Source organism: Halictus rubicundus, chromosome 3 (assembly GCF_050948215.1).
Source record: "Halictus rubicundus isolate RS-2024b chromosome 3, iyHalRubi1_principal, whole genome shotgun sequence".
Classification (NCBI taxonomy): domain Eukaryota; kingdom Metazoa; phylum Arthropoda; class Insecta; order Hymenoptera; family Halictidae; genus Halictus; species Halictus rubicundus.
In genome coordinates, this window is record NC_135151.1 from 16,516,410 (window position 1) to 16,542,325 (window position 25,916).

The 25,916-nt window shown below is 45.0% G+C and overlaps 2 protein-coding genes across 2 annotated transcripts in view; one reads left to right on the plus strand and one right to left on the minus strand.

Moving 5' to 3' along the window:
• The window catches only part of LOC143352908 (amyloid beta precursor protein binding family B member 1), a 289,994-nt gene that overhangs the window by 262,822 nt on the left and 1,256 nt on the right, over positions 1–25,916 (minus strand). Inside the window, exon 2 of the mRNA XM_076785940.1 lies at positions 2,021–2,078. The gene's annotated coding sequence lies outside the window, so the exon portion shown is untranslated. The remainder of the gene's footprint in view (positions 1–2,020; positions 2,079–25,916) is intronic.
• LOC143352891 (putative cytochrome P450 28d1) lies at positions 2,599–4,247 on the plus strand. Its single transcript, XM_076785911.1, has one exon. The coding sequence runs from the start codon at positions 2,671–2,673 to the stop codon at positions 4,177–4,179; it is 1,509 nt and encodes a 502-aa protein (XP_076642026.1). The 5' UTR covers positions 2,599–2,670; the 3' UTR covers positions 4,180–4,247.

Consider the following 25,916-nt stretch of genomic DNA (forward strand, 5'->3'; position numbering starts at 1 on the left):
ATATTCGGTTGGAAAGTTTTCAAATGAACACACTGTATAATTGCATTAACATGTTAAGTGCCACGTCGATCACACACGGGTGAGACTAACGTTTGACCAGGTCCAGAAATTCATTTTCGTTGTGACACATTCGAATAAACAGATTCGAGTAGTATTTTTAAGACGCAAAAGGGTAAAAGTAGCATCCACCACGATACATCTGAACTTTCCGGCTTCCGTTGATTAAATTACTTTGATTTTGCGGTAATTTTTGGAGTTTGTCACGCGACTTGTTAAACAAGTCGATCCACTAGACGCTAAACGAATAACGCTCGATCCCGAAGATCCATTACCTTTGTGCCTGTTAGGCATCGAAATTCTTATCGATAATTTCAAGGTAAACTGCACGCGAAGTTCGAGCATTCTTACTTCCGCTCCTTCGTTACTTATCTCTGATATAGCGCACGGCAGAGTGTACCTCGAGACGGGCCAGGAAGAGTTCCTGAGGAAACAAAACAGTTTTCCGATAGTTCCGCCTAGTGTGAAAACGAACAGAGTTAGCGGAGCCCAGCCATTAGTCTGGCAGCGGCAGTTCCCGGTATGTATCATTGCGGGAGGAGGATAAATTACGAACCTACTCCTGCTATTAGGTCATGCCACATAAAGTTCCCGATTTCAGAACAAACCACAATATACTCCCGAACAAATGACGAGTAAACTTTCCACGATCTAAATCCTTTTTTCGACATTTTCGCTGTCGTTGAATTGTTATAAAAACAGTAGTAATTTCATATACCATAATACGACACTATATTGTAAAATACATTTTATGCGCTTGAAGTGACGCTGTTAATAACAATTGTCAGCTACTTGATAACGAAGTGTTTACCTTGTATTAAATTAATATTCATCGGCGGTTACTTTATGTCAATCATTCTTAAGAAAATCAATAGCGCTGATCATCGGTGACCTCCGTGGCATTTGACGTATTAACTATTAATTTATTGGACGAATGCTCATCCATTTGCCGCTTGCATAAGTTACAAAAATGTCGTAATATGACCTTCTTTAACCCTCGGACTCCTGCAAGTTTTAGGCCCTTGCCGGAGTCGTTTCTGACTCACAACGATATTTCACTAATACAGTTTTATTCCGATATAAGACGATGGCTCGGGACCATTTTTCGTCGTATTTCGAATGTACCGGCAAACTATAAAGTTTAAAGACAATCCTCGTTCTGGTGCTAAGCGGTGTCGAGCGAACAACTTCAGAAGAGAAATAGGATCTGTACTCTTATTTTGAAACAAACAGCGTCGAATATTATCGGAATAACACTGTGCATATTGACGCATCACTGACTTGGGTAGCATACGAAGAGTTAAACATTTACCAGTCACGATAATACGTTCCGAAGCAATTGCAATATACTAGTATCAGGTCCCGTGTTTGTAAACTCAGGGAAGCAAGTGTTAGTGTAACTTGTGTATCAATGTACGACGGAGATAATTATTGAAATGCACGAGGCGACCTTGCAAGACCTTGAAAGATCAAAGTGTCATAGTTCAATTAATTCGTCTCGGAGTGGAGCGCACACTTATCCGAAAGAACCCATACAATTCCGTATAAAAAATTAAGTCATTCCACTTCAAATCTCGCAGACTAATCACCGTTTTGTTTTTTAAACCCGCAGGATTTGTCGTGTGTCTTGAGAAATTGAGTTTTGTAAAATTTTAGCCGTTTAACTTAAACAGTTTGGAAAATGTTCACCGCAGACAATTTTGGAGTTCAAAGTGTGTGACGAAGTTTTAATTCGTTGTGAATACACATGATACTATGTTAAGGTTAATGTTAAGTTTTAAATAGTATAGTGAATCTTCCCCTACCAAACGACGTTTTCTCAAAAATAGTGGTGTTAGAAATCTAGAAGAAAAGGTAGAGTCTACTGTGCGCGGGAACCGCTGCTACTGTTTTCGAAATCTGTACCTTTCATTCCCAACCATAACATTTTACACAGTACAGTCTGACTGAAAAAGAAACTTACCAAAGTTCTCATTAAAGTCATCGGATCGTGGTGGCCAGTGTACTAAACGGTAGTATATCTGTAACAAATGGCGCAGTTTTCATGAAACGTGACATACAGATAGGGGAACGTATCAATTTAGTATGAAACGGCGTAGCATCCCGTTGTCATTGTCGTAACGCAACCGACGTTATTTCCGTCTCTTTTTGCTTACATGTCGATTTCACACTAAAACTGGACATCCAGAAAATATCTAGACCAATTCAATCTCAATTCTTTTTCGAAAGAAATCCCCAAGGGAAAGTCTTCGCAATGTCCACAACTCTGAAGTAAAGAATTTGAATTCGACCTGTCTCAAGGTTCCACGGTATAGTGACCGTGGGCCCAACGAGCGCACACGGTGAACAGGAAATTTAGGGGGTACCGTTTAGGAGAGGTTAGTGTAACGCGGTTCCGTGTTGCGCGGTATGCCCGATCAATCTCGATAACGCTAGTGTTTCAATTTTCAGCGTCGGCGCCTGTGTCTCTCGGTTAAATTGATAACACCTATGACGTTTATCGTTTCTAGACTACACGCGTGGAGCATAAATACAAGATCGGGTCTCCTTCTCCAGCGCAGTAGTCGGTGGCTAACTAGCGCGACCGTTCGCATCGCGCGCAGACAATCCGCCATGGAGACTACGACGTTAACGTTGCTCGCCGGAGCGGTGGTGCTACTTGTGATCTATTATGTGAAAACGTACACCTACTGGCAGAGACGCAAGATCCCGACGCCGGCCGGGTCGGTGCCTTTTCTGGGTCACATGTGGCCGGTGTACACCGTCACGCGAAACGTGACAGACCACATCGAGACCATGTACAACCAGTGCAGGAAGCACAGCATGTTCGGCCTGTACGATATGTTCACTCCGGAGTTGGTGATACGCGAGCCGCAGTTGATCAAGACGGTCCTGCAGAGCAACTTCAGCAGTTTCCACGAGAACGCGACCAAGGTATCGGAGAAGAAGGACCCGCTGTTGGCGTTGAACCCGTTCTTCGCCGATGGCGAAACATGGTCGACCGGAAGGAAGCGACTGACCTACGCGTTCTCGAACGCCAAGCTGAAGACGCTGTTCCTCGGTGTGATGGGCGTGTGCAAGAAGCAACAAGCGTTCTTGGAGAAGCACCTGAAGACGAACGACAAGTACGAGTGCGAGCTGAAACACTTCTTCGGACGGTTCACCGCCGAGTCCGTGGCGAACGCCGGCTTAGGCGTCGAAGGGTACAGCTACGAGGAAAATCCGCCGCCGAACGCATTCCACACGATCGGCGTGAATATGTTCAACTCGAGCCTGTTGAGCGCGTTTCTGACCACCATCGCGTTCCTGAAATCGAACGTGACGAACTTCCTCGGGATCCCGTTCTTGCCGAAGGAGATGGAGATGTTCTTCAGGCACGTCGTGCACGAGAACTTGGGGATCAGGCTGAAGGACCCGACGGCCAGGAACGATTTCTTTCAACTGATGATCGAGATGGAGAAGTCCGAGAACGAGAAAGTAAACGAGGACGCGGTCGTCGCGCACACGCTGTCGTTTTTCTTCGACGGGTTCGAGACGAGCCGGCTGACCCTCTCGTTCGTCACGTACCAATTGGCGAGACATCCCGAGATCCAGGAGAAGCTGAGGAACGAAATCAAGTCGGTTCTCGCTGAGAACAACGGCGAGTTGACCTTCGAGGCTCTGAAAGAGCTGAAATACATGGAGCAAGTGATCAGCGAGTCGCAGCGTCATCATTCGGCTTTGGTCTACCTGAAGAAAACGTGCACGGAACCGTGCGAACTGACCGGCTCCGACGGACTGTCTGTACAGATGAAGCCTGGCATGGAAGTGATCATACCTGTGACCGCTGTGCACCACGATCCTCAATACTGGAGCGATCCGGAAGTGTTCGATCCGGATCGGTTCAGCGAGGAGAGAAAGCAAAATATCGAGAGGATGAGCTTCCTTCCGTTCGGCGAGGGGCCGCGCATGTGCGTCGGAATGAGAATGGCGATGCTGATGATGAAATGTTGCTTGGCTAGCTTCTTCAACAATTACAAGGTTGAGTTATCCCCGAAAACCACAGTCCCGTTGAAGTGGTCCAAGTATCATTTCATGACCGAGCCACGTACCGGTTTTTGGGCACACATTTCGAAGCTGTGAAATACTTTTCGATTTCTCCTTTTTGTACATTTTCCGATTTCTTAAGTGTAATAAATTTTTTAACCGACGACTCTGTTGATCTCGACGATTGTCTACACTGCTGTGCCAGTTCTCTGTTCTTCTTTACCACGTGTAAATATTTCCTTCCTCTACCTGGTCCACAATTCTGCAGCTCTTCATGGCGAATTGAATAAAATTGAATTGAGAGGCTGTCGTTAAATCTTGTTCACTCTTGCGACAGCTCCTAGAGCTTCCATCGAGCTGATAACATTCGCGCGATAAACTCGTTCGTACGCGGTTTCGTCAATTTCGGACGATATAATTTATTTGGAAGTATGCGTCGCTGAGATAACTTCGTCGTAACCTAAGCAAGCAGCAAGAATCTCGAGCTAAATTTGGAAAACAGCTTGCCAGTCGAAGCAGTCTTCAATTGAGCCACGACACGAACATCAACGAGCGTAATTGACACAGTTCTGTTAGCCGCGACATTGAGAGCAATGCCAATTTTTGAGCTGTCTCTTAACTTGCATAAACCGATATGGGACATAAGATAAAAGACATTAAGATAGAATGAAAGATAAAAAATATTTAGGAAACTGTACACACAGGAAAAGAGCCCAGCTACAAATTTGTTTTCTCATCATTCGTAATCGTAGAGTTGTCGGTAGCTTCGGACAATTACATAATAATCTAATAATGCGATACAACGGTAAACAAGCTGATACAACAGCACTACAATTTCGTACACGCCGTGTCCGGGTTCTGTATCAGGCTATTTTCGTTGTATAATAGGAGGAGACAGACAAATAGAAAAACAAGAGGCGCATAAACTTTGCAATCGCGTGTCCGTGTGTCGACCGTAAGTCTGTCTCTCCCTCGTCTCAAGGCGTAGCGATTCGAACAGTTTCTCTGAGTGGTTTCTCGTGTTCTCTATCGTCATGTACACATAACTGTGTTCGGTGTATGTGTGCACCTATTCTATATTTTATACGTATATCGTCTGGTCTGTCAGCGAAAGAACCAAGTTTTTCGGAACAGTTCCAACGAAAGCTAATGCGCACCTTCACCCATTCACACGTACAATTTTCATCCGAGAATAATTATCACCGCAAACTAGCAGTCAAGGTTGACTTTGAAAATCTGTCACGATCGCGTGCTCAGCATTCGTAACAAGTAGAACCAGTAGATCATAAACAGACACGTCAGACGATTCCCATTCAACAGCGCTACAATTACGTGTTCGATTGTCTCGAGAACAAAGCCTCCTATCAACAACATTTTTTCCACACTTTCAACATATTTTTATTTATATAGAATCACCCCCTTTTCGGTCGTACCACCGATCACCCTGTATGCACAGAGTGTCTTATTAATTATTTCCCAAACTGTAGCTCATTGTAAAAAATATTTCAAATAACATTTACTCGGTTCCGGGAGGGGGGAGGGGGGGCATTGTATCGTGGTCACAAATTTTCTGTAGGTGGACGTGCTTCCGAGATTTCAAGGTGAGTTTTGAACGGCACTGAATGACCTTGAATTATCTCGGAAGATCTAAACAAAAACATTCAGCTCCGTATAAAAACAAAAAGAACAGACGTCACCTTGAAATCTCGGAAGCAATTATTTACTTAATTATTTACTTTAGCGACTCCTCGCCGATTTCAATGACCTTGAGACTACTTGTCAAGATCACCGTTCTGGAGAACCTTTCCCTATACATGTCACCACCGCTCGGCCTTAGTTTGTCAGATATCGGTGAGGAATAGCTACTGTAATAATAACCGCTGTAATAAAGCAATATACAGGGTGTCCCACATAAATGGGAACACCTAAATATCTTTCGTATTTACAGTCCTATCAGAAAACTTCAGAGCACAAAGTGACACTATTGCAGGGGGCCATTTTAATGGTGAAGAAAAAAAATTTTTCATGTCGTGTTTTTTAATGAAATTTCAAGGTCACCGATGTTTTTTTTAATGGAATAGTATATTTTTTACGATAGCATGATAGACAATAAAAAACCGAATTTAGTGGATACCACCTTTTTGACCTTGAAATGACCTTGAGCATGAATAATCATGTTGAAGCGGATGAAATGTGGAAGTTTCAAACTTACGTGTTTCAGCAAAGATTGCGCGTTGTTTACGTCGGGTTAACAAAGAAAGAAAGTCGGGATAATAAGAAAGTAATATATATACAAGTAATAATGAGTAATAATTATCGATCTGTGACCGCCATAACAAGTGTGCCCCGAAACAGAGCAAGCTTTATACGAAATATTTTTCACGACGAACTACAGTTTGGGAAATAGTTGCGTGCGACACTTCAAAAGGGGTCTTTCTGCATATGCAAAGTGCCTTATTGTTTTGTCCAGCGGCGTGCACGGTTCGACTCTGCCGTTGGTCCGACACGATGCGTTCTCGTTCAAAGCGAGCTCCTGTTTTTCTCTCTTTTCTTTTCGATCCGATTCTTCTGCAGGACCGATCGGTTCTGTTGCTCGGCCGTCGAGATACAAGAACGCGCACAGGAGAATACAGGCTAGTGTACGTATTCTGAAAATGTGTGGAGTCGTTCTGAAGAGAACAGGGGGGGAGGACACGCGAGGCACACGACGATCAAAGAGGGGAAGAGAAAAAGAGAGAGAGAGAGAGAGAGAGAGAGAGAGAGAGAGAGAGAGAGAGAGGGTTGGCTTGGGGAATGAGGAAAAGTGCCTGCGCGTCGTAGTGCATCTTTCTTTGATTTCCCGCGGGACGAGTCACCTCGGTAGCTTTCTCCTCCGCGTCGGGCCTCGAGCAGGAAGGACAGAAGAAGAAGAAGAAGAAGCCGGTGGTTGGTGGCCACGATGCCCGCGCCGCAACGTGTGTCCTCGCGTAGCATGATTTATTTTATTGCTTTTCAAGAACCTCGCATAATTTCACCCTCGTCCTGCCGGCAGTTATTTACCTCTACCACCTCCACTCCCCCCCCCCCTTCCATACTCGATTCCATATGGAGGACCAATAGAACGGATCGAGGATTCTGGGAAGGATCAACAGGTACAGAGGACTGCCAGTAACCCTCGACCACGTCAGCACACCGCACTGTTTGTTCGTGTGCGAAGAAAAGTGGCTGGCGTTACACTTGGCCCATCGGTTTCTATAGGATTTAGAAGTATTAGATCGTTAGTTCTTCCATCGTTTAGTAGGAATGCGCACAATTTTCCAACGAGTCTACAGATTCTTATAAAAAATATTTTCTGACATTTTAAGATATTTTACGATATTTTACATCATTTTCTTGAATGGTATGCATTCTGATTAATGTGACCTTAGAGCTGATGGAAAGACAAATTCAACTGTGAATAAATGACCATGTACAATGTCCTCCGTCACAATCATCACGCCACTGGAGCAAACATTTATTTTCTTACATACTTTTATAAATCGACACATTTTGGAGAGTTGAGCCGGTATGTATGATAAATTGGAATAAATTGCAAGATACAGTAGATAAGTAGACATTTATTTCCTTTCTCGACGGTATGTCGGAATTCTTTGAATGTTTTCGCTGTTTTTCATCTGAGCCACTCGATTTTGTTGTAAACGCACGAAATCCGCAATCGAATAATCACGCTGACTGTAAGAAAGCGAACAACAGCGAACAGTGATAGTTTCCCGATAAATACCCGTTGCCTGCGAGCGCTCGGTTTCGGAGCTTTTAATTCAGGCAGCTATTGACTTGTTGCTAAATTAACAAAGATCTTGGTGGAAATATTCTCATCCGGAAAATGAATCGGCACGCCGGGAGGCCCGTTCGTACGGTACTCGCAAAACAGAAGTTGAGCTCGATTTAATTAAAGAGAACACTGGTAACGGCAGCGCAGTAAATTGAAAATTACCGAGTGAACTAATCCTCTTAAATGGAATATTGCTGCCAGAATGATACTGAAAGGACACCGCTACCAATTCGATTGTTTTTGACTAAAGCTACCGCAATAAATTGATCCCCTCTAATGAACACTTGGGGTGTTTGCTGGTTACGTTCGAATACTTCTCCACGGCAATGACTTTTCCATCTTCGTTCGATCGGTCGGCAGTGCTCTCGAATTAACCGGCAGGTACAAATACTGACGCCGATCAAACGTTATTGTTGTTATTACTGTTTGTTGTACACGGTTAGTTACCTCTATGACGCGTCATAATTATCTGTACCTTGTCCCTTTCAAATTTTGGTACACCATTATCGCTAGCCCGCGGATTTTCCTGCACAATAAAAATCTTTTCTTAATAATATTAACGGGTTGGAAACATTAGGGGTACCCACAAGTAATCAATTATTCGCAAAGAATTTGTTTTGCCTTTAGTTCTGTACCGATCGTTGGAAACACGTATTCTTTTACAGTTTTCGGTAAAGCAGCCTGTGTTCAAAATATTCTAAAAAGTATCATTTTTTTCTGTACAACCCTGTAATAAAATGGCGGCGTCCGTAATTTCCTAATAAAGAAATAAAAACTTGAATTTACTACAAAGTTTGTTTTAGATTTCAAAATAATTGATTACTTATGGGTGCCCCTAATAATACAACGATGTCTTTAAACTCTTTGAACATCTCCACTGATTTGTATCTTGGTCTGTGCAGTTTTGTCGTGAACGCATAAAATCCGTGGTCTAACGATCACCGGATGAATAAACGTTTAGTTTACAGTAGAACTTTATATCGTTCTTAATAGGCATCCGTAAAGCTCGGCAACCGAACGTTGATAAGTATCGGAAACAGCGACGTTTAATTGCCACTTGACTTGCAGCCCACTTTACGCTCGTTTCGCGGAAGCTGTGCAATTCACGTTGCAGCGGTACCGTTGATCAACACTGTTGCGTCGACAAACAACAAGAAGAAGGAAAACAAAAAAGAATCGAGGACTCGACGCAATAAAAACCGCGCGTTCGCCAGACGTAATAACAAATATAAAAATTCGAAACGCTTATGACTGGCTTTCGCGCGGGAAATCACCTGTTTTCCGGTCGCGGCACGATTCCGGAAACACCGGGAATAGCGGATAAATTCCTCGACAACGATGAAACGACGCTCGCCCGTTTTCATTCCCGTTTCCCCGGTGTTGTATTTCTTTCTTGCGCCCGTGTTCGACGATATTAGCGTCCCGGTTGAAAAGGATACCGGAAGAACCGTCAACCCCGGGAGCGTAATTTACTTGCTTGCCGCCTTTTCCGAATGTACGTCGCCAAGGGTGAGAGACCCAGGGAAGAGAGGGTGCGCAGGGACGGGGAAGGAAGGGTAGCGGAATGGAGAAAGGGGGATAGCGGCAGGGTCGTACCAGGAAATTTCACGGAGTGGCGCAATAACGTTTCTTATGCCACGTTTCCGGAGTGGCGTGCTGTTGGGGACGGGGTAGGGGAAGGGTAGGGGGGGCGGCGGCTTGCAAATACTCACCGCGCGCGCGGCACGAAGAATGGGAGTGCAATGGAGAAGGTGAAAATAGCAGGGAAAAGGGAGGAGATGCAGTCACTCTCTGGCATGCAATTAGGAGCTAGGCATCGCCTTGGAAAGGATCCCTCTCTCTTTCGGCGTTCTTCCCAGGATCCTGCCTTCTCTTTCCATTTCGCGACTCACCCTCTACCTCTTCGCCTCCTCTACTCCTCTTCCCCCGACAACCATATCGTTCTCGAGCTTTCTTTAGCCTTCTCCTTCCAACCGTCGTTCGATTATATACGTACACAGATTTCCACCCTCGGGCGGCTTCCCGTAATCCGCGTCAGCGTCTACAGACACGCACGCGGCGTATAACGACCATAGAAAATATCGGCACGAAAATTGGACGCTCCTACCCCGCGGAAATCGAAAACCCTGATTCCAAGTGATGAGACGTGGATAGCAAACGCGGATCACCATTGTGGCGGCATCTACTATAGTCGATTCCAGGGGGCCTTTGCTACTCGTTCCACCGATTTTCTTATTCATTAGCAAACACTGCGGCGGCACGCTGTGTTTTTCGCGTTCTACAACACCTGGAAAAAATGTTCTCAAAAATTGAAACAGATGAGACGAGATTTTCTGGCATATATTAGTTTATCACGTTACGATTAACACGTTAACTGCCATGTCAGTCACATATGACTGACAGTGATGTTTGACTAGGTTCAGACATTCATTTTTATTGTGACATATCCAAAGGGTTAAAACAGCATCCTCTATAATACATTTAGAATTTCTATGTCCGCTTTCATTAATTAAATTACTCTGATTTTGTAAGAATCTGTGGGAATGATATTTGGCACTGAACTTTTGAAAAAATTGCTAACGGTCCGAGTTGCGATGGAAAAGGTGAAAGTCGGTTTTTAAAATTGTTTAATCAGAGCCTGTAATGAAACTTAATGCACGAAATTCTTTTAATTAAATTTTGAAGGATTCGTTCCGTTATGAACGCGAAACTATGAAATATGAAAAATTCTTTGACAAAGTGTAAACGCGAAAAACAACGGTTGTAGTTGAAAATAAGATAATAAGTCTCGGGATCCCGTCTGTATCTCCGGTACAAAAATGAAGGGTGAAAGCATTATTAAAGCTGAGCAGATAACTTGCTCCGTTGCCCTTTAATCAGTTGTTTCAGACAGGGTACTATAAAAGTTCACTCAACTTTTCTGATCCGCGAGGAAGTTTTCTTCTGGACATTTTTCAGCTAAATGGGTTATGAGATCCCATTAACAGGATTCGCCGGTGAACGCGAGTAACTGGAACGATACCCATTAATACTACATTTACTCATCAATCTGAGGGCCCTGGTTCATGGCTCCGAGTTACAAAAATCATAAATGTTCCTTTCTAATTACTGATATTCTCTTTGATTGATACAACGTCACGAAAATGTGTAGCCTAATTTATTTATTCTCTAATTTTTAACATTACACTATACCTTTTCATATTTATTTCTAGAAAGTATACAATTTATATCGATCAATTTAGTGTTACAATTATTTCATGTTTCGTTACGTGTGTATCAGTTTTCATCTCTAAAATATTCGAAATACATTAATTAGCACGTTAATTACCAAATTACAAATCTATTAAAACCAACGTGATGTAGTTAATGAAATCGTAACTGGGAAGACAAAATTTATTCTAGTAATTATTTCTGATTATTCTGTCCAGTATATTACAGTAAAAGTTAATTTCTAAATTAATAATTAAGAGTTATATGAACAAAATGAGTGGATCTGACACGGTAAGAACATTTAAAGAATTTGAAAATACTGTTGGAGTATTATCAACTGATCAAGATTATCAAAGAGAAAATTAAATGTTTATCTAGCCCTGTATCATTCAATCAGAAGTTTTCTATTTCAAAATCCAGATTCTCTCTATCATTCGTACGAAATTCGAGCAATTTTTAAAGGCACGAATTTACACAAATTTTCGCAGCCCAGTCACAAGGCCCAAACAATCGCTCCTTTCTCCCCGCCTCCGGCATTTTCACACATTCATCGGGACCGCAATACGCCTAATAAAGGATCGCATGCGGAGACAATGTCGATCTCGGGTTAATTCAACGGAAAACAATGAGAGATTCGGGCCGTCAGATCAACAAACAGGCCGGGGGACGCGACGCTGATTTTGAAAAATTTCATCTCCGCGTATAACCGGATTTATAACGGAAATGTTTGAGATTGAACTGCCAACGGTGAAACGGAGATGCGGAGAATGAAAGGGACCGAGAGAGCGGAGTGTGCAAAAATAAAAAAAAAAAAAAAAAGAAAAGGTTTGAAACATTGCTGCCGCGTACGAGCGAAGGGGGTTGAAGCAGATAGTGCCATTCAGTGCTACCAACGGATGATTCCCGCGGGAACGGGAGGGTAAACACTAACGCCAATCCTGTTTCCCCTCTTTCTCTCCCCTCCCCGCCCCGCCATTCTCTTGCTCGCTCCCTCACTGTAGGTCTCTCCTGGCCGACTATCTGTTTCTCGTTTTTTATTCGCTTTTCTGGTTCTGGCAGCCTCCCACCACGCGACGACGCGTAATAACGATAATAAATCGTGTCTGAGTGATTTAGGGGGTTCATTTGGTAGGCAAAAGTTACGCGGGAACGCGGGGTTCGTCGCCCGGTTAGAGAGAATAAGTCATTTCCGTTCTTGTCAATCCATGAATTAGTGACACCGACATCCGCACCGTGACGAGTTCTCGGAAATTACCGGGCTCGTTGTTCCGCGAAATTTTCCTGTCTGCTTCGAACGGTGAAAAATTGCGTCCACCGCCATAAACAGAGTAGGGCTCGACCAGAAATCGTTCTCTGTATTAGACAGTTATGCAAGCACGGCCCCGCGCTATGGAAAGTGAGCTGTTTCGTTCGCGTTTTCTGCGATTCACTCCGCAATGTCCGCAGACATAACAAAAGAGCCAGCGGACGGTGTCGGTTTATAAAGTATCGACCACTCGACGTCGCGCTATTATCTTCGGGCGAGTGTGAATCGAATTTTCCTAACAATAATCAGGGAAAAACGCCGTACAATTATCATCGTATCGCTTTTCATCGTTGTTGGAACGAGTGGACATACACCAAACCAGCGAACGCGCTTCGTCTGCCGTTGCTTGTTTACAGTCGCGTTGTATCGAAGCAACTGAAGTAGGATAAATAATAGATTCACAAAACGAAGGACAAAATAGCCGTTTTAGAAAAGAGTAAGTAATCAATTATTTGCAAAGAATTTGTTTTGCCTTTAGTTCCGTACCGATCGTTGAAGAGGGAACGCGTATTCTTTTACAGTGTTTGGTAAAGCAGCCTGTGTTGAAAATATTCTAAGAAGTAGAATTTTTTTTACAACCCTATAATAAAATGGCGGCGTCCGTACCTTCCGAGGATCGTATTCGTCATTGCATACTTTTTCATTTTCATGCGGGATTTAATGAAACGGTAACAACAAAGAAAATTTGCGATGTTTATGGAGACGTATTGAAGGTCAACAAGTGTCAACGTCGATTCGGAAGGTTTGCTGCTGGTGATTATGATCTCTCTGACAGGCCACGAAGTGGACGACCAGTTGAATTTGATAATGACACCCTAAAATCTCTAGTGGAAGCTGATCCAAAATTAAGTATACAAGAATTATCGAGAAGCTTGGGTCCACATGGTCAATTATACAAAGGCACCTACACGAAATGGGAAAGGCATATGGGCAAGGAATATGGGTATCGCATCAATTATCTGAGACCAACGAGAATATTCGTCGATCAATTTGCACTTCATTGCTATCCAGATTTCGTAGAGATCCATCTCTTAGCAGAATCGTCACCGGAGATGAAAAATGGATTCTTTATGATAACATAAAGCGATCCAAGCAATGGCTTTCTGCAAATCAAACCGCAATATCAACCCCTAAACCTAGCTTATCACTTAGAAAGGTGTTACTGTGCATTTGGTGGGACTGTCGTGGCATAATTCACGTTGAGTTGTTGAAACCTGGAGAAACAGTTACTGCTGAGTTGTATTGTCAGCAATTACAACGGCTGTATTCAGAACTATTGAAAAAGAAGGTAGCTTTAGTCCACAGAAAAAGTGTAATGCTTCAAATTAACAATGCCCGGCCCCGTACAGCGAAACTCATTCAGGAAAAAATCGAAGAATTGCAATTGGAAGTTTTACCGCACCCCCCCCCCCCCCACCCCCCTACTCACCGGATATTGCTCCCTCTGACTATCATCTTTTCAGATCTCTGGAACATTATTTAAGAAATAAAACATTCACTTCTGTAGAAGATATAAGGAGGCACCTTGAGTCATATTTTGCTTCACGAACCCTGGATTTCTATAAGAGGTGAATTGAAAATTTGCAGGAAAGATGGCAAACTGTCCTTGATAATGCCGGAGACTATATAATAAATTAAAAAGTAAAAACCTGAAGTTACTACAAAGTTTGTTTTAGATTTCAAAATAATTGATTACTTATGGGTCCGCCTAATAAATCTAATGGACAGACAGTGAAATAAAAGACGTGTGGTCGATGGAAGCTCAAGAGTAGAGAATACAATACTTTAGTTCGACCAATTAAACATATTAGGAAAACCAATTTCTATTTCATTTCAGTTTGTTGCAATTCAGGCGGAAAATGTTTATTTTGCATAAAGAGCCGCTGCGCGCTCATTACTTTCGCGGCGAACAGAGAAAAGTGGCTGGTTGATATAAGACACCCGGCTCTATTGCCGGAAATTAACAAACCCGGACGGGCGTACGTGGTGCGGAACAGAAGCTACTTCGAGAACGAGTTTCTATTTCTCGATCCCCTCGCCTCCCCCGGCCGGTTGAATCATTCGGCTCGAGCAAGCGCGAAAACAATGGCTTTAATCTCGACCAGTCACAATGCACAGGCCGCCGGTATTTCGTAGTCGATAAAACGCGACCGGGTGGCTACTCGGCGTCCAGTATTGAGAAAGACCACGGCAATAGAATGTTCCGTGCCCGCGGAGAACCGAATTCAACGGCGGCGATTATCATCTACCCTAAATAATTCCGATTAATCGCGACGGCTTAACGTAGCGAACTTTCAAATTCAATTCACCGCCGTGGAAATGGTTTCTCCCCCTGGACCTCGAGCACCGCGGACGCTCACCTGGAAACGCCGCGCGGTGGTTGGAAAAAAAATTATTTAAAAAATTTAAAATTGTTGTATAATTTGACCCGTTACATTATAGAATTTCATTTATAAGTTATAACTAAGGGAATTGAAATTTTAATTCTACGAATCATCTCTTTTCTGCCGAATTGAATTTCCAATAAGAGACTGAAAATATGGCTTTAAGGTGGACCAATGCGAATGCTTTAGATACTTTATAGCTGAACAATTATTTAAACAACAGATGCAAATCGTGATATAGCCCATAATTTGAATATTTCAACTTCTTGGAACCTATTAGTAATCAGTACTAATTACTGCGATTATAGAATCTGACGAGAATCTGAAGAGACTCAAGAATATACAAGAATTTGAAAAACACACTTCTGAGAAGGTCAAATTCAATCTTCAAGTAGTATGGACATGGAAGATCGGTTTCACATGCTTCGTATTACTTCGGATCGCGTTGACAGTCCTGATTGGACTTTCATTGGAAAAACCTATCATGATCGATGTTGATGTTGAGTCATTACCCGACAAGAACGCCACATCCATCAGCGAAGATTAACGGGTGTACTCAATTCTATCATTCTTGATGAAATTAAATTTTCAAGCGGTACTGATTTTTGTCCCAGTGTTTAGAAAAATCTACCACTGCGCGCCGTGCACGCACAAACACACGCACACGCAGACCGGAGTTTATCAGCACCCTCCTTATTTACCCTGTCCATGGTCTGGCTGGCCCGGGACTGGCTAATAAATGAATCGATCGATCTTCAGCGTACGTGCGAGAAGGGGGTGGGGGAGGAGGTGGGACACGCTCGTGAGGTAATTTTGTTTCGCCTGATTTTCTGTTCCGCACGATGGTTTCGCCGTTCGCGAAACTCGTGTGCGAACCGTCGGGTTTCACGCTGGCCCCAGACGAGCGGGGCGAAGGGGCGACCGTAGAAGGCGGAGGAGGCACGTCTCCTGGTATCTTTACGACCTCCCGGAGACATAAAGTGGTGTTATCCCTCTGTAGCTTGGTTCCCCGGCGAAGACGGTGTGCGCGCACACGCGCGCGCGCGACAGGGTCCAACACCTATGAGCGACAGACGGAACACGTACTCGGAAGCACACGGACGGGGACCCACGACCCCTTCTGCCAGTTAGCCTCGCCGAGATACTAGGATAGTGATAGGACATCAGCCTTTAAGCATCACCCTTGAACCGGCGGACGGTACAAACCCCAATATTGTCGGAAGAAAGGCGGATAAGCCGGTTCCCCGTGACAATGGGACACCCCCTCCCCACCCCCCAGCACCGGTGAATGTAGGTGTCGAAATTGTTGAATCTATGGGGCGCAGCTTTTAGCGGGTGCAGGTCGTTTAAGACACGATGGAAATTCAACAGGATCTTTCCGCGGACGCGGAATAGACGACCGGTGGAGGGGGGCATCGGTCGCGGAATAAATGACGGGGAATTGTTTCGCGAACAATGTTACCCGATATGCATATTCATACGCGTGTCTACGTATGCGAGAAACCGTCCATTCAACGGAGTAACAGGTGCACGCTCCTTCCCCGCCGCCATCGCCAGATGCCATCCGCATTTCCGCAGCGGCCCAGCGAGGATATTAGAAGCTGGACTCTCGAGCACTGTTCTTCGATACCCTAACAGAAGTTGAAGCACTGTTGGACGACTGATGGCAATGGTCCTTTCCGACGAGAAACTTTCTTCGGTAACCCGAAAATTCCGATTTCCGTTCAAATTTTACAAGTGTTTATCCCGATCTTTGATGCTTCGGTATGTATCGGGTAGGAAGGGTTAGATCAACTCGGTGGTGGAGAAAGTTTGACTGGGTGAAGTAAAACACTGCTTTAATCGGGGAAGCCGGGTTTCTGCGACGACCAAGAGTTATTTTAATGCTCACTGACTCGGATACAAAAACACTAGACTTGACACTTCGATGCGTCGGAATGTCTCACGGTGATCGTTTCAGAAGCACGATTCGCTACTCTAATCTTTCAAAATCAACCCGGATCGTTAGGCGAGTCACAACAGACAGACGGCTCGGAGTCCTCGCGGAAAATAACTTGGTATCCCCACCATCCTTGCCTACTTAGGAGCTCGTCAATTTGAACGAAAACGGTAACGGCAATAACCCCGGACGAGGCGGTAGAACATTGCTTTTGAACGTATACAACCGCGTCAAACAACAAGCTTCCAAGAAACGTCCAGAGAAGAATGGGACAATTTTATTTTTCTATCGAATTTCGGGTTTTCCGTTTGTTATCTAAATAATGTTCCACATACATTTACTTGGAATAACGCATCGTTCGAAACACAGCGACAGGCATGCAAAATGTATACGTGCATGTTTGACATATCCTTTGACTTGACAAAAAGTACAAACTTTTTCGCGCGATTTTGATGAAATTTAAATATAAAAAAAAAATTAAAAAACGATTGTTTCGGTACTGCAGTGTCCATAAACGAACGTAAGTTAGTATACTTCACTAAACGTAACATTTACGTGTAAAACGTTCTTGAGAAAATGGAGGACTACCATATAAACTTTTGTTTAATTTTTTAAATAGTTTTTGCTTGAGGCTACGAAAGTAATAAAACACACTATTTCTACTGTCCTCGCGTTTCCTATCTGTACGACTACTGCGTGCAAATTCCAGTCCACCCTGTATGTAGTCTGAAAAGGCATAACTGTAGGATCGTTATGACCTGTTTCCAACATTGTTTGCTGTTAACATTTTTATATCAACCATGTGAGCAGGAACCTTTTATTTCTCTGTATTTTAAAAGCTCCTACATCGTAAAGTACACGTCCTTGATGTCCATCGATATGGCTGCAGGATCCACATTTTATAAAACAGTGAAACAAATATTCTCACACTATTTAACCCTTTGCACTCGCGTGTTGACTTTGAAGCGCCACTAGAAATTGTTGTGGCATTATTTTAAAGAAATTACAAAAAATATTACAAAGTACTTGTTACATTACAAAATTTGTATTCAATTATTTAAATATTATATGTGAAAATCGAAACAGGTTCGTATGAATAGAATTAAAATATTAGAAGACCGAAGAAAAATTTAATTTTACAACGAAAATAGCGCCGAGTGGAAAGAGTTAAGATTCATACGCTGAAAAGTTTTTAATTGAATCTGCCGGTTTCTCGGGAAAGAATTTCGAATGTTGACGCATTATTTTGAAGCTAGACAATCTTGAGGTTTTGATCCCTTAAGGGCGAAGGAGGTGCGGTATCGGGGAGAAGAAGAGGCACTAAAGAGGCACACGTAGCGATACGACAAGGCATTTCGTGACCTTAAAACTTTTACTGGTCCCGCGCAGAATGCAACAGTCGAAGGTATTTTATACGTCTGTCGGCTGTCGGTGGCAACGTTCCTATTCTCCGACGCGTATTACCCCCGACCATAAACTTACAGTCAGAAACCGATCTCGTTTTTACCATCGCGCCGGAACCAATCGTAAAATAAAATCCAGAAGGAGCCAATGTTTCGGAATTTTCGAAACGACGCGGGGCGACCGGCGCCCGCAGAATGTCACACGTGAAAGTGGAATGGCCCTGTCGTTCGCGTAATCATCCTCGCGCATTTTCACCCCGCTTTTCCCTTTTCCCGTGTACGTACGTGTGTTTCTCATGTTCGTTTCGCGTTGTCCCCCCCCCCCACCCCCCCCGGCCCTCAACGTTTGGCATGCGAGGGGGAAGAAGGTAAAAATCGTCTGGATATTCCTTGTCTCTCGGGTGAGATAAGATCCGTAAAAAGGAGACGAACAGCCGACAAAGAGAGGGACGGAAAAAAGGTCGCGAGACATTGCTGCGAAGCTCGCGGATGGAAATTGAATTTCCAGGTCGAAAGTTCTCGGGAGACACCCTCTGTTACTTGGCCCGTTGTAACAGAACGCGCCGAGCTGAAGTATCGCAGACGCGGCGAGACGGGGCCCGGATAGATTGATAGACTCCATGGAGGATCCAAGTGGCACGCTCGCAACAGATTAGTATCGTTTGCGAGTCCGTAAAAAGGAGCAGCTCGATTCACCCTGGAAACCGAAACGAGTTACTTTGGGGGGGGGGGGGGTGAAGCCACTCTAGAACGCGAAAAAAAGGAAATAGAAAATCTATTTACAGGTCTCTGTTATACAGATTTTGAAGTGTAAATAAATTTGTTTGTAATAACCATGTTACAAAATGACGGACCTACAATTTGTTCAGTTGTCAAATTTGATCTCCTCGGAAATGATTTTTCGGACGATAGAATTTTATTCTACATTTGTGATTTATTTTCTCAGTTAGGCTTATCCCCCCTTCGTAACTACGCCACCAGATCTATACATTGAAATAATAATTCAATAGAAACAATTCAGACCAGTGGAATAGGGTGCCTACAGTCAGACCAGAGGGATGAAAATGATATGTAGTGGAACAAGTGGAATTGGACGATCTATGGTCGGACAAGTAGAACGGAGATAACCAAAGTGTAGACTAGTAGATTGGGGATATCTTTTGCTTATACAAGTGGAGTAGATACGTCTATGGTCAGACAAGCAGAAGAATGGTCACTCGGAATGAAACGCATGGAACAGGGACGACTGGTAGTCGAACGAGCAGAATAATCACGACATACAGAAAAGACTTATGATCGGGCAACTGATTTGGGATCTGTCTTTCATTGCAGAAGTAGAAGCACGATTTTCATCCGACCCGCCTGACCATAGTCAACTCCATTCTACTTGTCTGACCACAAATCAAACATGTTCCACTTCTCTGATTATATCTTTACTCTACTTGCCATTGCGCTATCCTCGTTCTACTTGTTTGATCGCATAACGACCCTACTCCACTTGATTGATTATAGGTTGTCCCAACTCCATTTGTTTGATCATTGGTTGTCCATATTCCACTTATCTACTCGTCCAATATGATTATGGGATTATAATTATTTTGACATGCTGCGCGTGACAATATCAATTTCTATGTAGCGTTACATTGCCCTAAATGATTTAAACAACCTCCAAAACCCTACGTTTGATAAATTAACAAATCCGCTACAAAATTAACAGCATCCTTATCCAAATGAAAATACATTAGAAAAGAAGAGAATTATCTGAAGATTATCGTAAACCTTCTGAACCATTTCTCTAGACAAAACAAAGCGTCTACCTCAAGATGAAATATAATAAGTCCTGACAAATATCACAGGAGACAATTGTTCGAGTGTATTAAAACGAGTCCAACCACCACGAGAGGATATTACTGTTAATACTACGGACAATGAAAAATAGTGTCGGTCAAAACGCGGTCGTTTTGCCTTTCACCCCTGCTCCGGTCGACTTCCGCGTAACCCGCGGGTTTAATTCCGTCACGATTACAAGTCACCACGAAACCGCGAGCCGGTTGGTTAATTCTTTCCCCCGTCCTTCCCATTTTTCCGGGACGGCTGCAATATTTCACGTTTCCGCATTACTCCGCCGGATTATCCGGGTTCGGTGCTCAGCGCCGTTACTTTAAACCGTCTTTTCACTACAATTTCCTCGTGCGAGCGGCCTCGCAAATCTCTCCTCGCGACATATGCACCGTACATAGGCGCGTTCGCGGACTAAATCGCGCAGGGCCGGCCGCGCAGTGCGCGATCACAGGCGCTTGAAAATAAATATTTCCGTTTCCAGGCGTCTCGGTCCGCGTTCATTTTCGGGTCCAGTTCCACGAGGGAAACCGGGAACGAGCGCGTTTTTATTTCCCCGTGTCCGATCGTCCCGCCGGTGAATATTTAAATCGCGGCGGTCCGGCCCGCGATAGACGTTGTCGTGCGTCATCGGGCTTCGTAAATCATCGCCGCGTTATTGAATCCGATGGGGGCGCGGGCGAGTTCATAAATCGAGCGTCACGGGCCAGTTACTATAACGGGGACGGGAGCTCTCTCTCTCTCTCTCTCTCTCTCTCTCTCTCTCTCTCTCTCTGTCCCGTTATAGTGGCCCGACGTAGTATCAGAATTAAGTGTAAACCCATAGGTTCGAAGGATCCCTTTCGGAATCCTTATGGGGTCGTTATCGAAGGTAACGACTCGCTCGAGGCGGGACCGGGTTTCTGGTCAATAGCAGTTAGCGTAGCGGCCGCGCGTGAAAGACCAGCACACGCAAATATTGATTACGGATAGTCCTTGGCGAAGGCCTCGCGAATAAGCTCGAATATGCATCAGCGCGGCATTTGCCCGGGGAACGGGCGAGTAACAACGAGACTGGAAAGTGCAGCATGAATATGTAAACGGGTGAATGCGCGGTAATTTCGTTCCGAAGGAGACGTTCTCCTCTCGGCGCCGCGCCGCGCCGCGCGGTTGAAAAACGTTCTCGCGAGCGTTCCCGTCAAAGCCGCGGCCCCGGCGCAAATTGGAAAATCGCAACGGGGCGAGGTGAAGCGCGGAGGAAAGCGCGGCGATCAAAGGAAGCAGAGCAAAGATAAACGTTCGGATTATGAAAATTCAACGAATCGAAGACAGCTGCGCGCGTCCCCTTCCGCCATTCGTTAAATACTGTTTGTATGCTAATACAAAGATGGCTGGATTTGATTAGAAGAAAGAAAAAAGGAACGCCGTATTTCCTAGACAACCTTCTTCCCTCCTAACCGATCTTCCCGAGCATCCAGACACGCCCTTCATCGACCGTTCCTCTCGCGAATTAAGCTCGGGATAAGGTGGTATCCGAAGGCGAGTAAGGGTGAGCAAGTCAAGGGCAAGGGCGTGAGCGTAAAACCGGGTGGAAAAGGGAAAGAAGAAAGAAAATGGATGTACTGGAGGGTACGAAGCTGAAACACATTCGGCGGGCGCGTCGGAATAAGGAGGAAATAGGCGCGCGTATATCTTTCCGTGTTCGGTGCCCCCCCTATCGGCCGTTTTGTTCGGCAGTAAATATATCTGTTTTACGCGCCGGATAAACATTTTGCAAATTGTCCGTGAAACGGTCGAAATATTTTCCGAATACAATTTCGCCCCGGGGGATCCCGGGCCGTTTCTCCGCGAATGTAAGGAGACTTAACCCCGGATTAAATTTCGGATCAAGCGATATTCGAGAATGACTGACAACGCCAAGCCGGGGCCGAAGAGGGTGTAAAGTAAGGTCGAGCAGAGGGTGTTACCGTTTTACCTGCTGCTTCAACCCTTTTCCAGGAGGGAAAGGGCTTCCTCGTGCAGCGTCTCGCTGAAGAAACAAGCCCTTAAATTTTACGAATTCCGAGAAGCTCAGCCTCGTAACAGTCACCATAAATTCACCCCGCTCACCGGGCCCTTAACCGTGCCAGAACCACCCCGCTGCATAATCAGCTTTAAAACCTTAGTTGGCTATCAGCAAATGAAAAACCTGCCGGCGAACGTGCCCGGCTCCGATGCCCGTTAATCGATCAAAACGATAACAATTTAATCGTTTACCGTTCGGTCGAATTTCACCCTCCCCCCTCACCGGTAATGGAATATTTAATATCGAGAAAGCATTTACTAATTAACGCCTAAAACTCGGCATTATCCGTATCCAATGGATTGCATTCGATACGAGTAATACGCTGGGCTAATTTCGCGGTGATTTTACGAGGCTAACAAACGATTCGTTATCGTTAATACGGGAACGACGTCGGGGCCAACACCGGGATAACTTCGTTGCGACGCGACGCGACCGTCGAGCGGCAAATAAACATCTTGAAAGAAAATCCCCGATGTAAATCTGGTATGAAACTTTGCTTGTCCGCGATACGTCGCCGGTTGGCTCCGCGACCTGTACGGGCCCGTGCTCGACAGAAACTTTAGCAATTACGGTGTCGAAAACCCAATTAACATTGCCGCAACGTCGCGTATTTTCAATAGAGCATACGAGAAACTTGGCACAGAGGAGCGCTCTCTATTCTTACGGTGAAGGAACTTGAACAGCACCGAGAAATTGGTGCCCCGATACTCGAGAAGTTAAAAATATTCGGCAACAAATCGAAACTTATCGGTAGCTGTACTAGAAAATTTTTCATACGAGTACACGGTTCGTTGTAACAAGTGAACTGTGGATCTCTATGTGAAATTTTCTCCATCGATTGCAACGAACGGAAACTCAACTTTCCCCCGCAATTTTATCAGTAAACCTACCGAGCCTTAAAAGTAACCAATACATGTTCTCTTATAAAAATTACCAGATTGAATTTATTTGGATTTTGTGCGGTTCGTATTATAATACATGCTCTCCTAAATATATTTATTTCATCATTTCCCACGAATGCACCGTTATAATTATAGTGATTGTAAAATATAAAATCTGGAACCGGTCAGTTTGGCGACGGTGGTAGGTTTAGTGTTAATAGATTGAAAATTATAGGTTGACATTCCTATGTTCCTACTATTGGGTCGTGACGTATGTAACTACGCTCGGGTAGATTCTTTGAAATGGGAATAATTCACATAATGCACGTAAATGAGCGTAGAACTGCAATTTGATATAACAAGTAGTAATATGAGAAATGAATCAAACGATGCAGATGAACGATTTCAGATATTGCAGACGAAACGGCAAAAGCAATTTAAATGAAACAAGCCAAAAGGAGGTCAAACAAAATATCGAACTTTTTCTCGGATGTATAACTTTTCCATAGAATTTCGAACAGTCGACAAAATAGTAATATCAGTCCGATGAAATATACAGGGTGTCTCATTTAATATCATCTTTTCAGATCTCTGGAGCATTATTTAAGAAATGAAAATTTGAATTTTCTACAAAGTTTGTTTTAGAATTCAAAATAATTGATTACTCATGGGTCCCCCTAATACTTCTTTCGGGAACCGTCGCGTCATCGTCGGTTGTGGAGTGTCTTGTTCACCAGAGGCGTAATATTTTTTCCCCAGTTGACATCTCCGAGTTACTCGGCGGAGCACAAAGAAGACAGCGCAGAAGGGGTTGATAAACTTTATAGTTTCCTCTTAATTAGAACACGGTACCAAGATGTACAGCACGAGGATCTTCTTCTCCGTGACCCGCATACACCGTTTGAAAATTTCCCCGTGGACTCGGCGCGGCGCGGCACGGCTCGGCTCGGCTCGGCTCGGCTCGGCTCGGCTCGCCGTGAAACGTGAGATCACGTGTGACCGAACGACACACGAAGGCGACTCGAGCCGAGGGCAAACGGAAACGGACAGCGGATAGAATCGAATCAGCCCCTAAGATTTCTCTTTCCGTTAACAGCATTCCCAAAAATCGAATGTCGATGCCGGGACGTCGTGCCTCGCTCCATTTTCTCCGGGCCGACGTCTTAATTGGATTATAGGCAGTCCATTTACCGAGGATGCGTGCCCCGGGACAGAGGAAACAAGAGGAATAAAGGCGACCGAGAGGGAAAAAGAGGAATTCCGGCTGTCGAACTTATAAATGATCGTCCCTCGTCCCGGATTTCATTTCACGAGCCGTCGCACATCTAGACGGTTCTGCTCCCCCCTCTCCCCTCCCTCTCATAATTGTCATAACTTCCTGCATTTTCCTCTGCCCTTTATGTCATCGTCCGTTTCCCTTGCCCCCTCTCCCGTTCTCATTTTCGTGGAAGGGAAGGCGAGAGAGCGAATCTTCCCGAATCCGCGGACAGACGAAGACGTCGCGAAGAAATCGGCGAGGCGCCTCGGCGTCTGATAAAGTATCCCCGAAGAGGCAATATTAGCAAAGAGGAGCGGGACGGCAATAACTCTCGACGCCCGGTGATCGAAAATCTCGAGCTCCGGCGAGCCGGGCTGAATTATTCGCGCGACGAATCGGCTCGAGTCCGCGAACTCTCGGTCCCGTACGGAGGCACCAAACACCGTAACCGTAACCGTCTCTTCTGCTTCCCAGCCCTAGGCCCGTTCGATTTCCTCTCAAAGGGCCGGTCAATGAGATTTCCGAAGAACGGCCGGGGGATCCGAAAGTTAAACGGAGAAATTTCCGCGGAGGGACGACGGTAACGAATTTCGGGAAACGTTAGGCGGCTCCCTTTCGTGACGGAGGGAAAGGTCGTCCCAGCGTGGGGAGCAGTTGGGTTAAGGTCAGAGCGAGCGTCCGATTCAAGATCGTCCTGGCCTGTAACCGATCGCGAGGGGATCGCGAGGAGACGTCGCGGGAGGACCGGCCCGATAGCGCGAGAGAGAGAGAGACGGAGGACGTGGAGAGACAGATGGAGAGACAGAGACAGCTGGCAAAAGATGAAAGAGCGAGAGCGAGAGAGAGCGGGAGAGAGAAAGAGAGAGAGAGAGTGGAGTATTGACGTTGTGCCGCTTTTAAATATTGCATCCAAGTCACGTTCAGGACCGTATCCTCTCCACCCCGAAGCCTGAGCCCAATGCCCCCACCGTCAACCTGGAGTCAACCCCCTTCCCCTTTTTCCGACCCTACCAGCCAAGCGGCTGGGCCGAACGTCGCATAACTACCGCAAGGTTTCCAGGGAGACAAAGGAAAAGCCTGGAGGAAAGAAGACAGGAGCTCTAGCGTGGCAGCGTGGAACGCCAGCCGCGGCAACAGGGAAGAAAGAAACAAGGGGAGATCGAGGGAAGAAAAAACATTCCTGGCCAGTCCCTTTCTCCCCGTGGTACGGCGTAAAGAAGGTAACGAACAAAAAAAGAAAACAAAAAACACGCAGAAAAGGGAGATGGAGAGAACGCGAAGGGAGGAAGCAAAAAGATAATGCACGTAGAGGCGGCTCGGACGTTTGTGCGGGAGATACGTTCGACGCTTCGAGAGAATAGAAGAACGGAGAATGGAAGAGAGGAGAGAGAGAGAGAGAGAGAGAGAGAAAAAGGTCTCTACCGTGCCGGGACGCGAAACTCGTGGGTGCTTCTCCCTTTGTCGTCCCTCGGCCCTTTGTCGGCGTCGCGATCGTCATTAGAATCATTTTCTAAACGATTTATTTCGGGTGCGCGAGTGGCCCGACCAGATAGTGGACGCAGAAACCGGTGATCGATCCGAGGATGGCAGATTCATTCAGCAGAAGTCGCCGGAGATCATGTTCGCCACGTTGTACTGCACTGCGTAAAAACTTCCGTACGGGGAAAAGAAGGTAAGGAAATCGAACGCTCGAGTTGGCTGACCTTTATCCGGATCCCCTTCCGCGATCCTCGGAACATCGCTCCTGCCTATCGATCG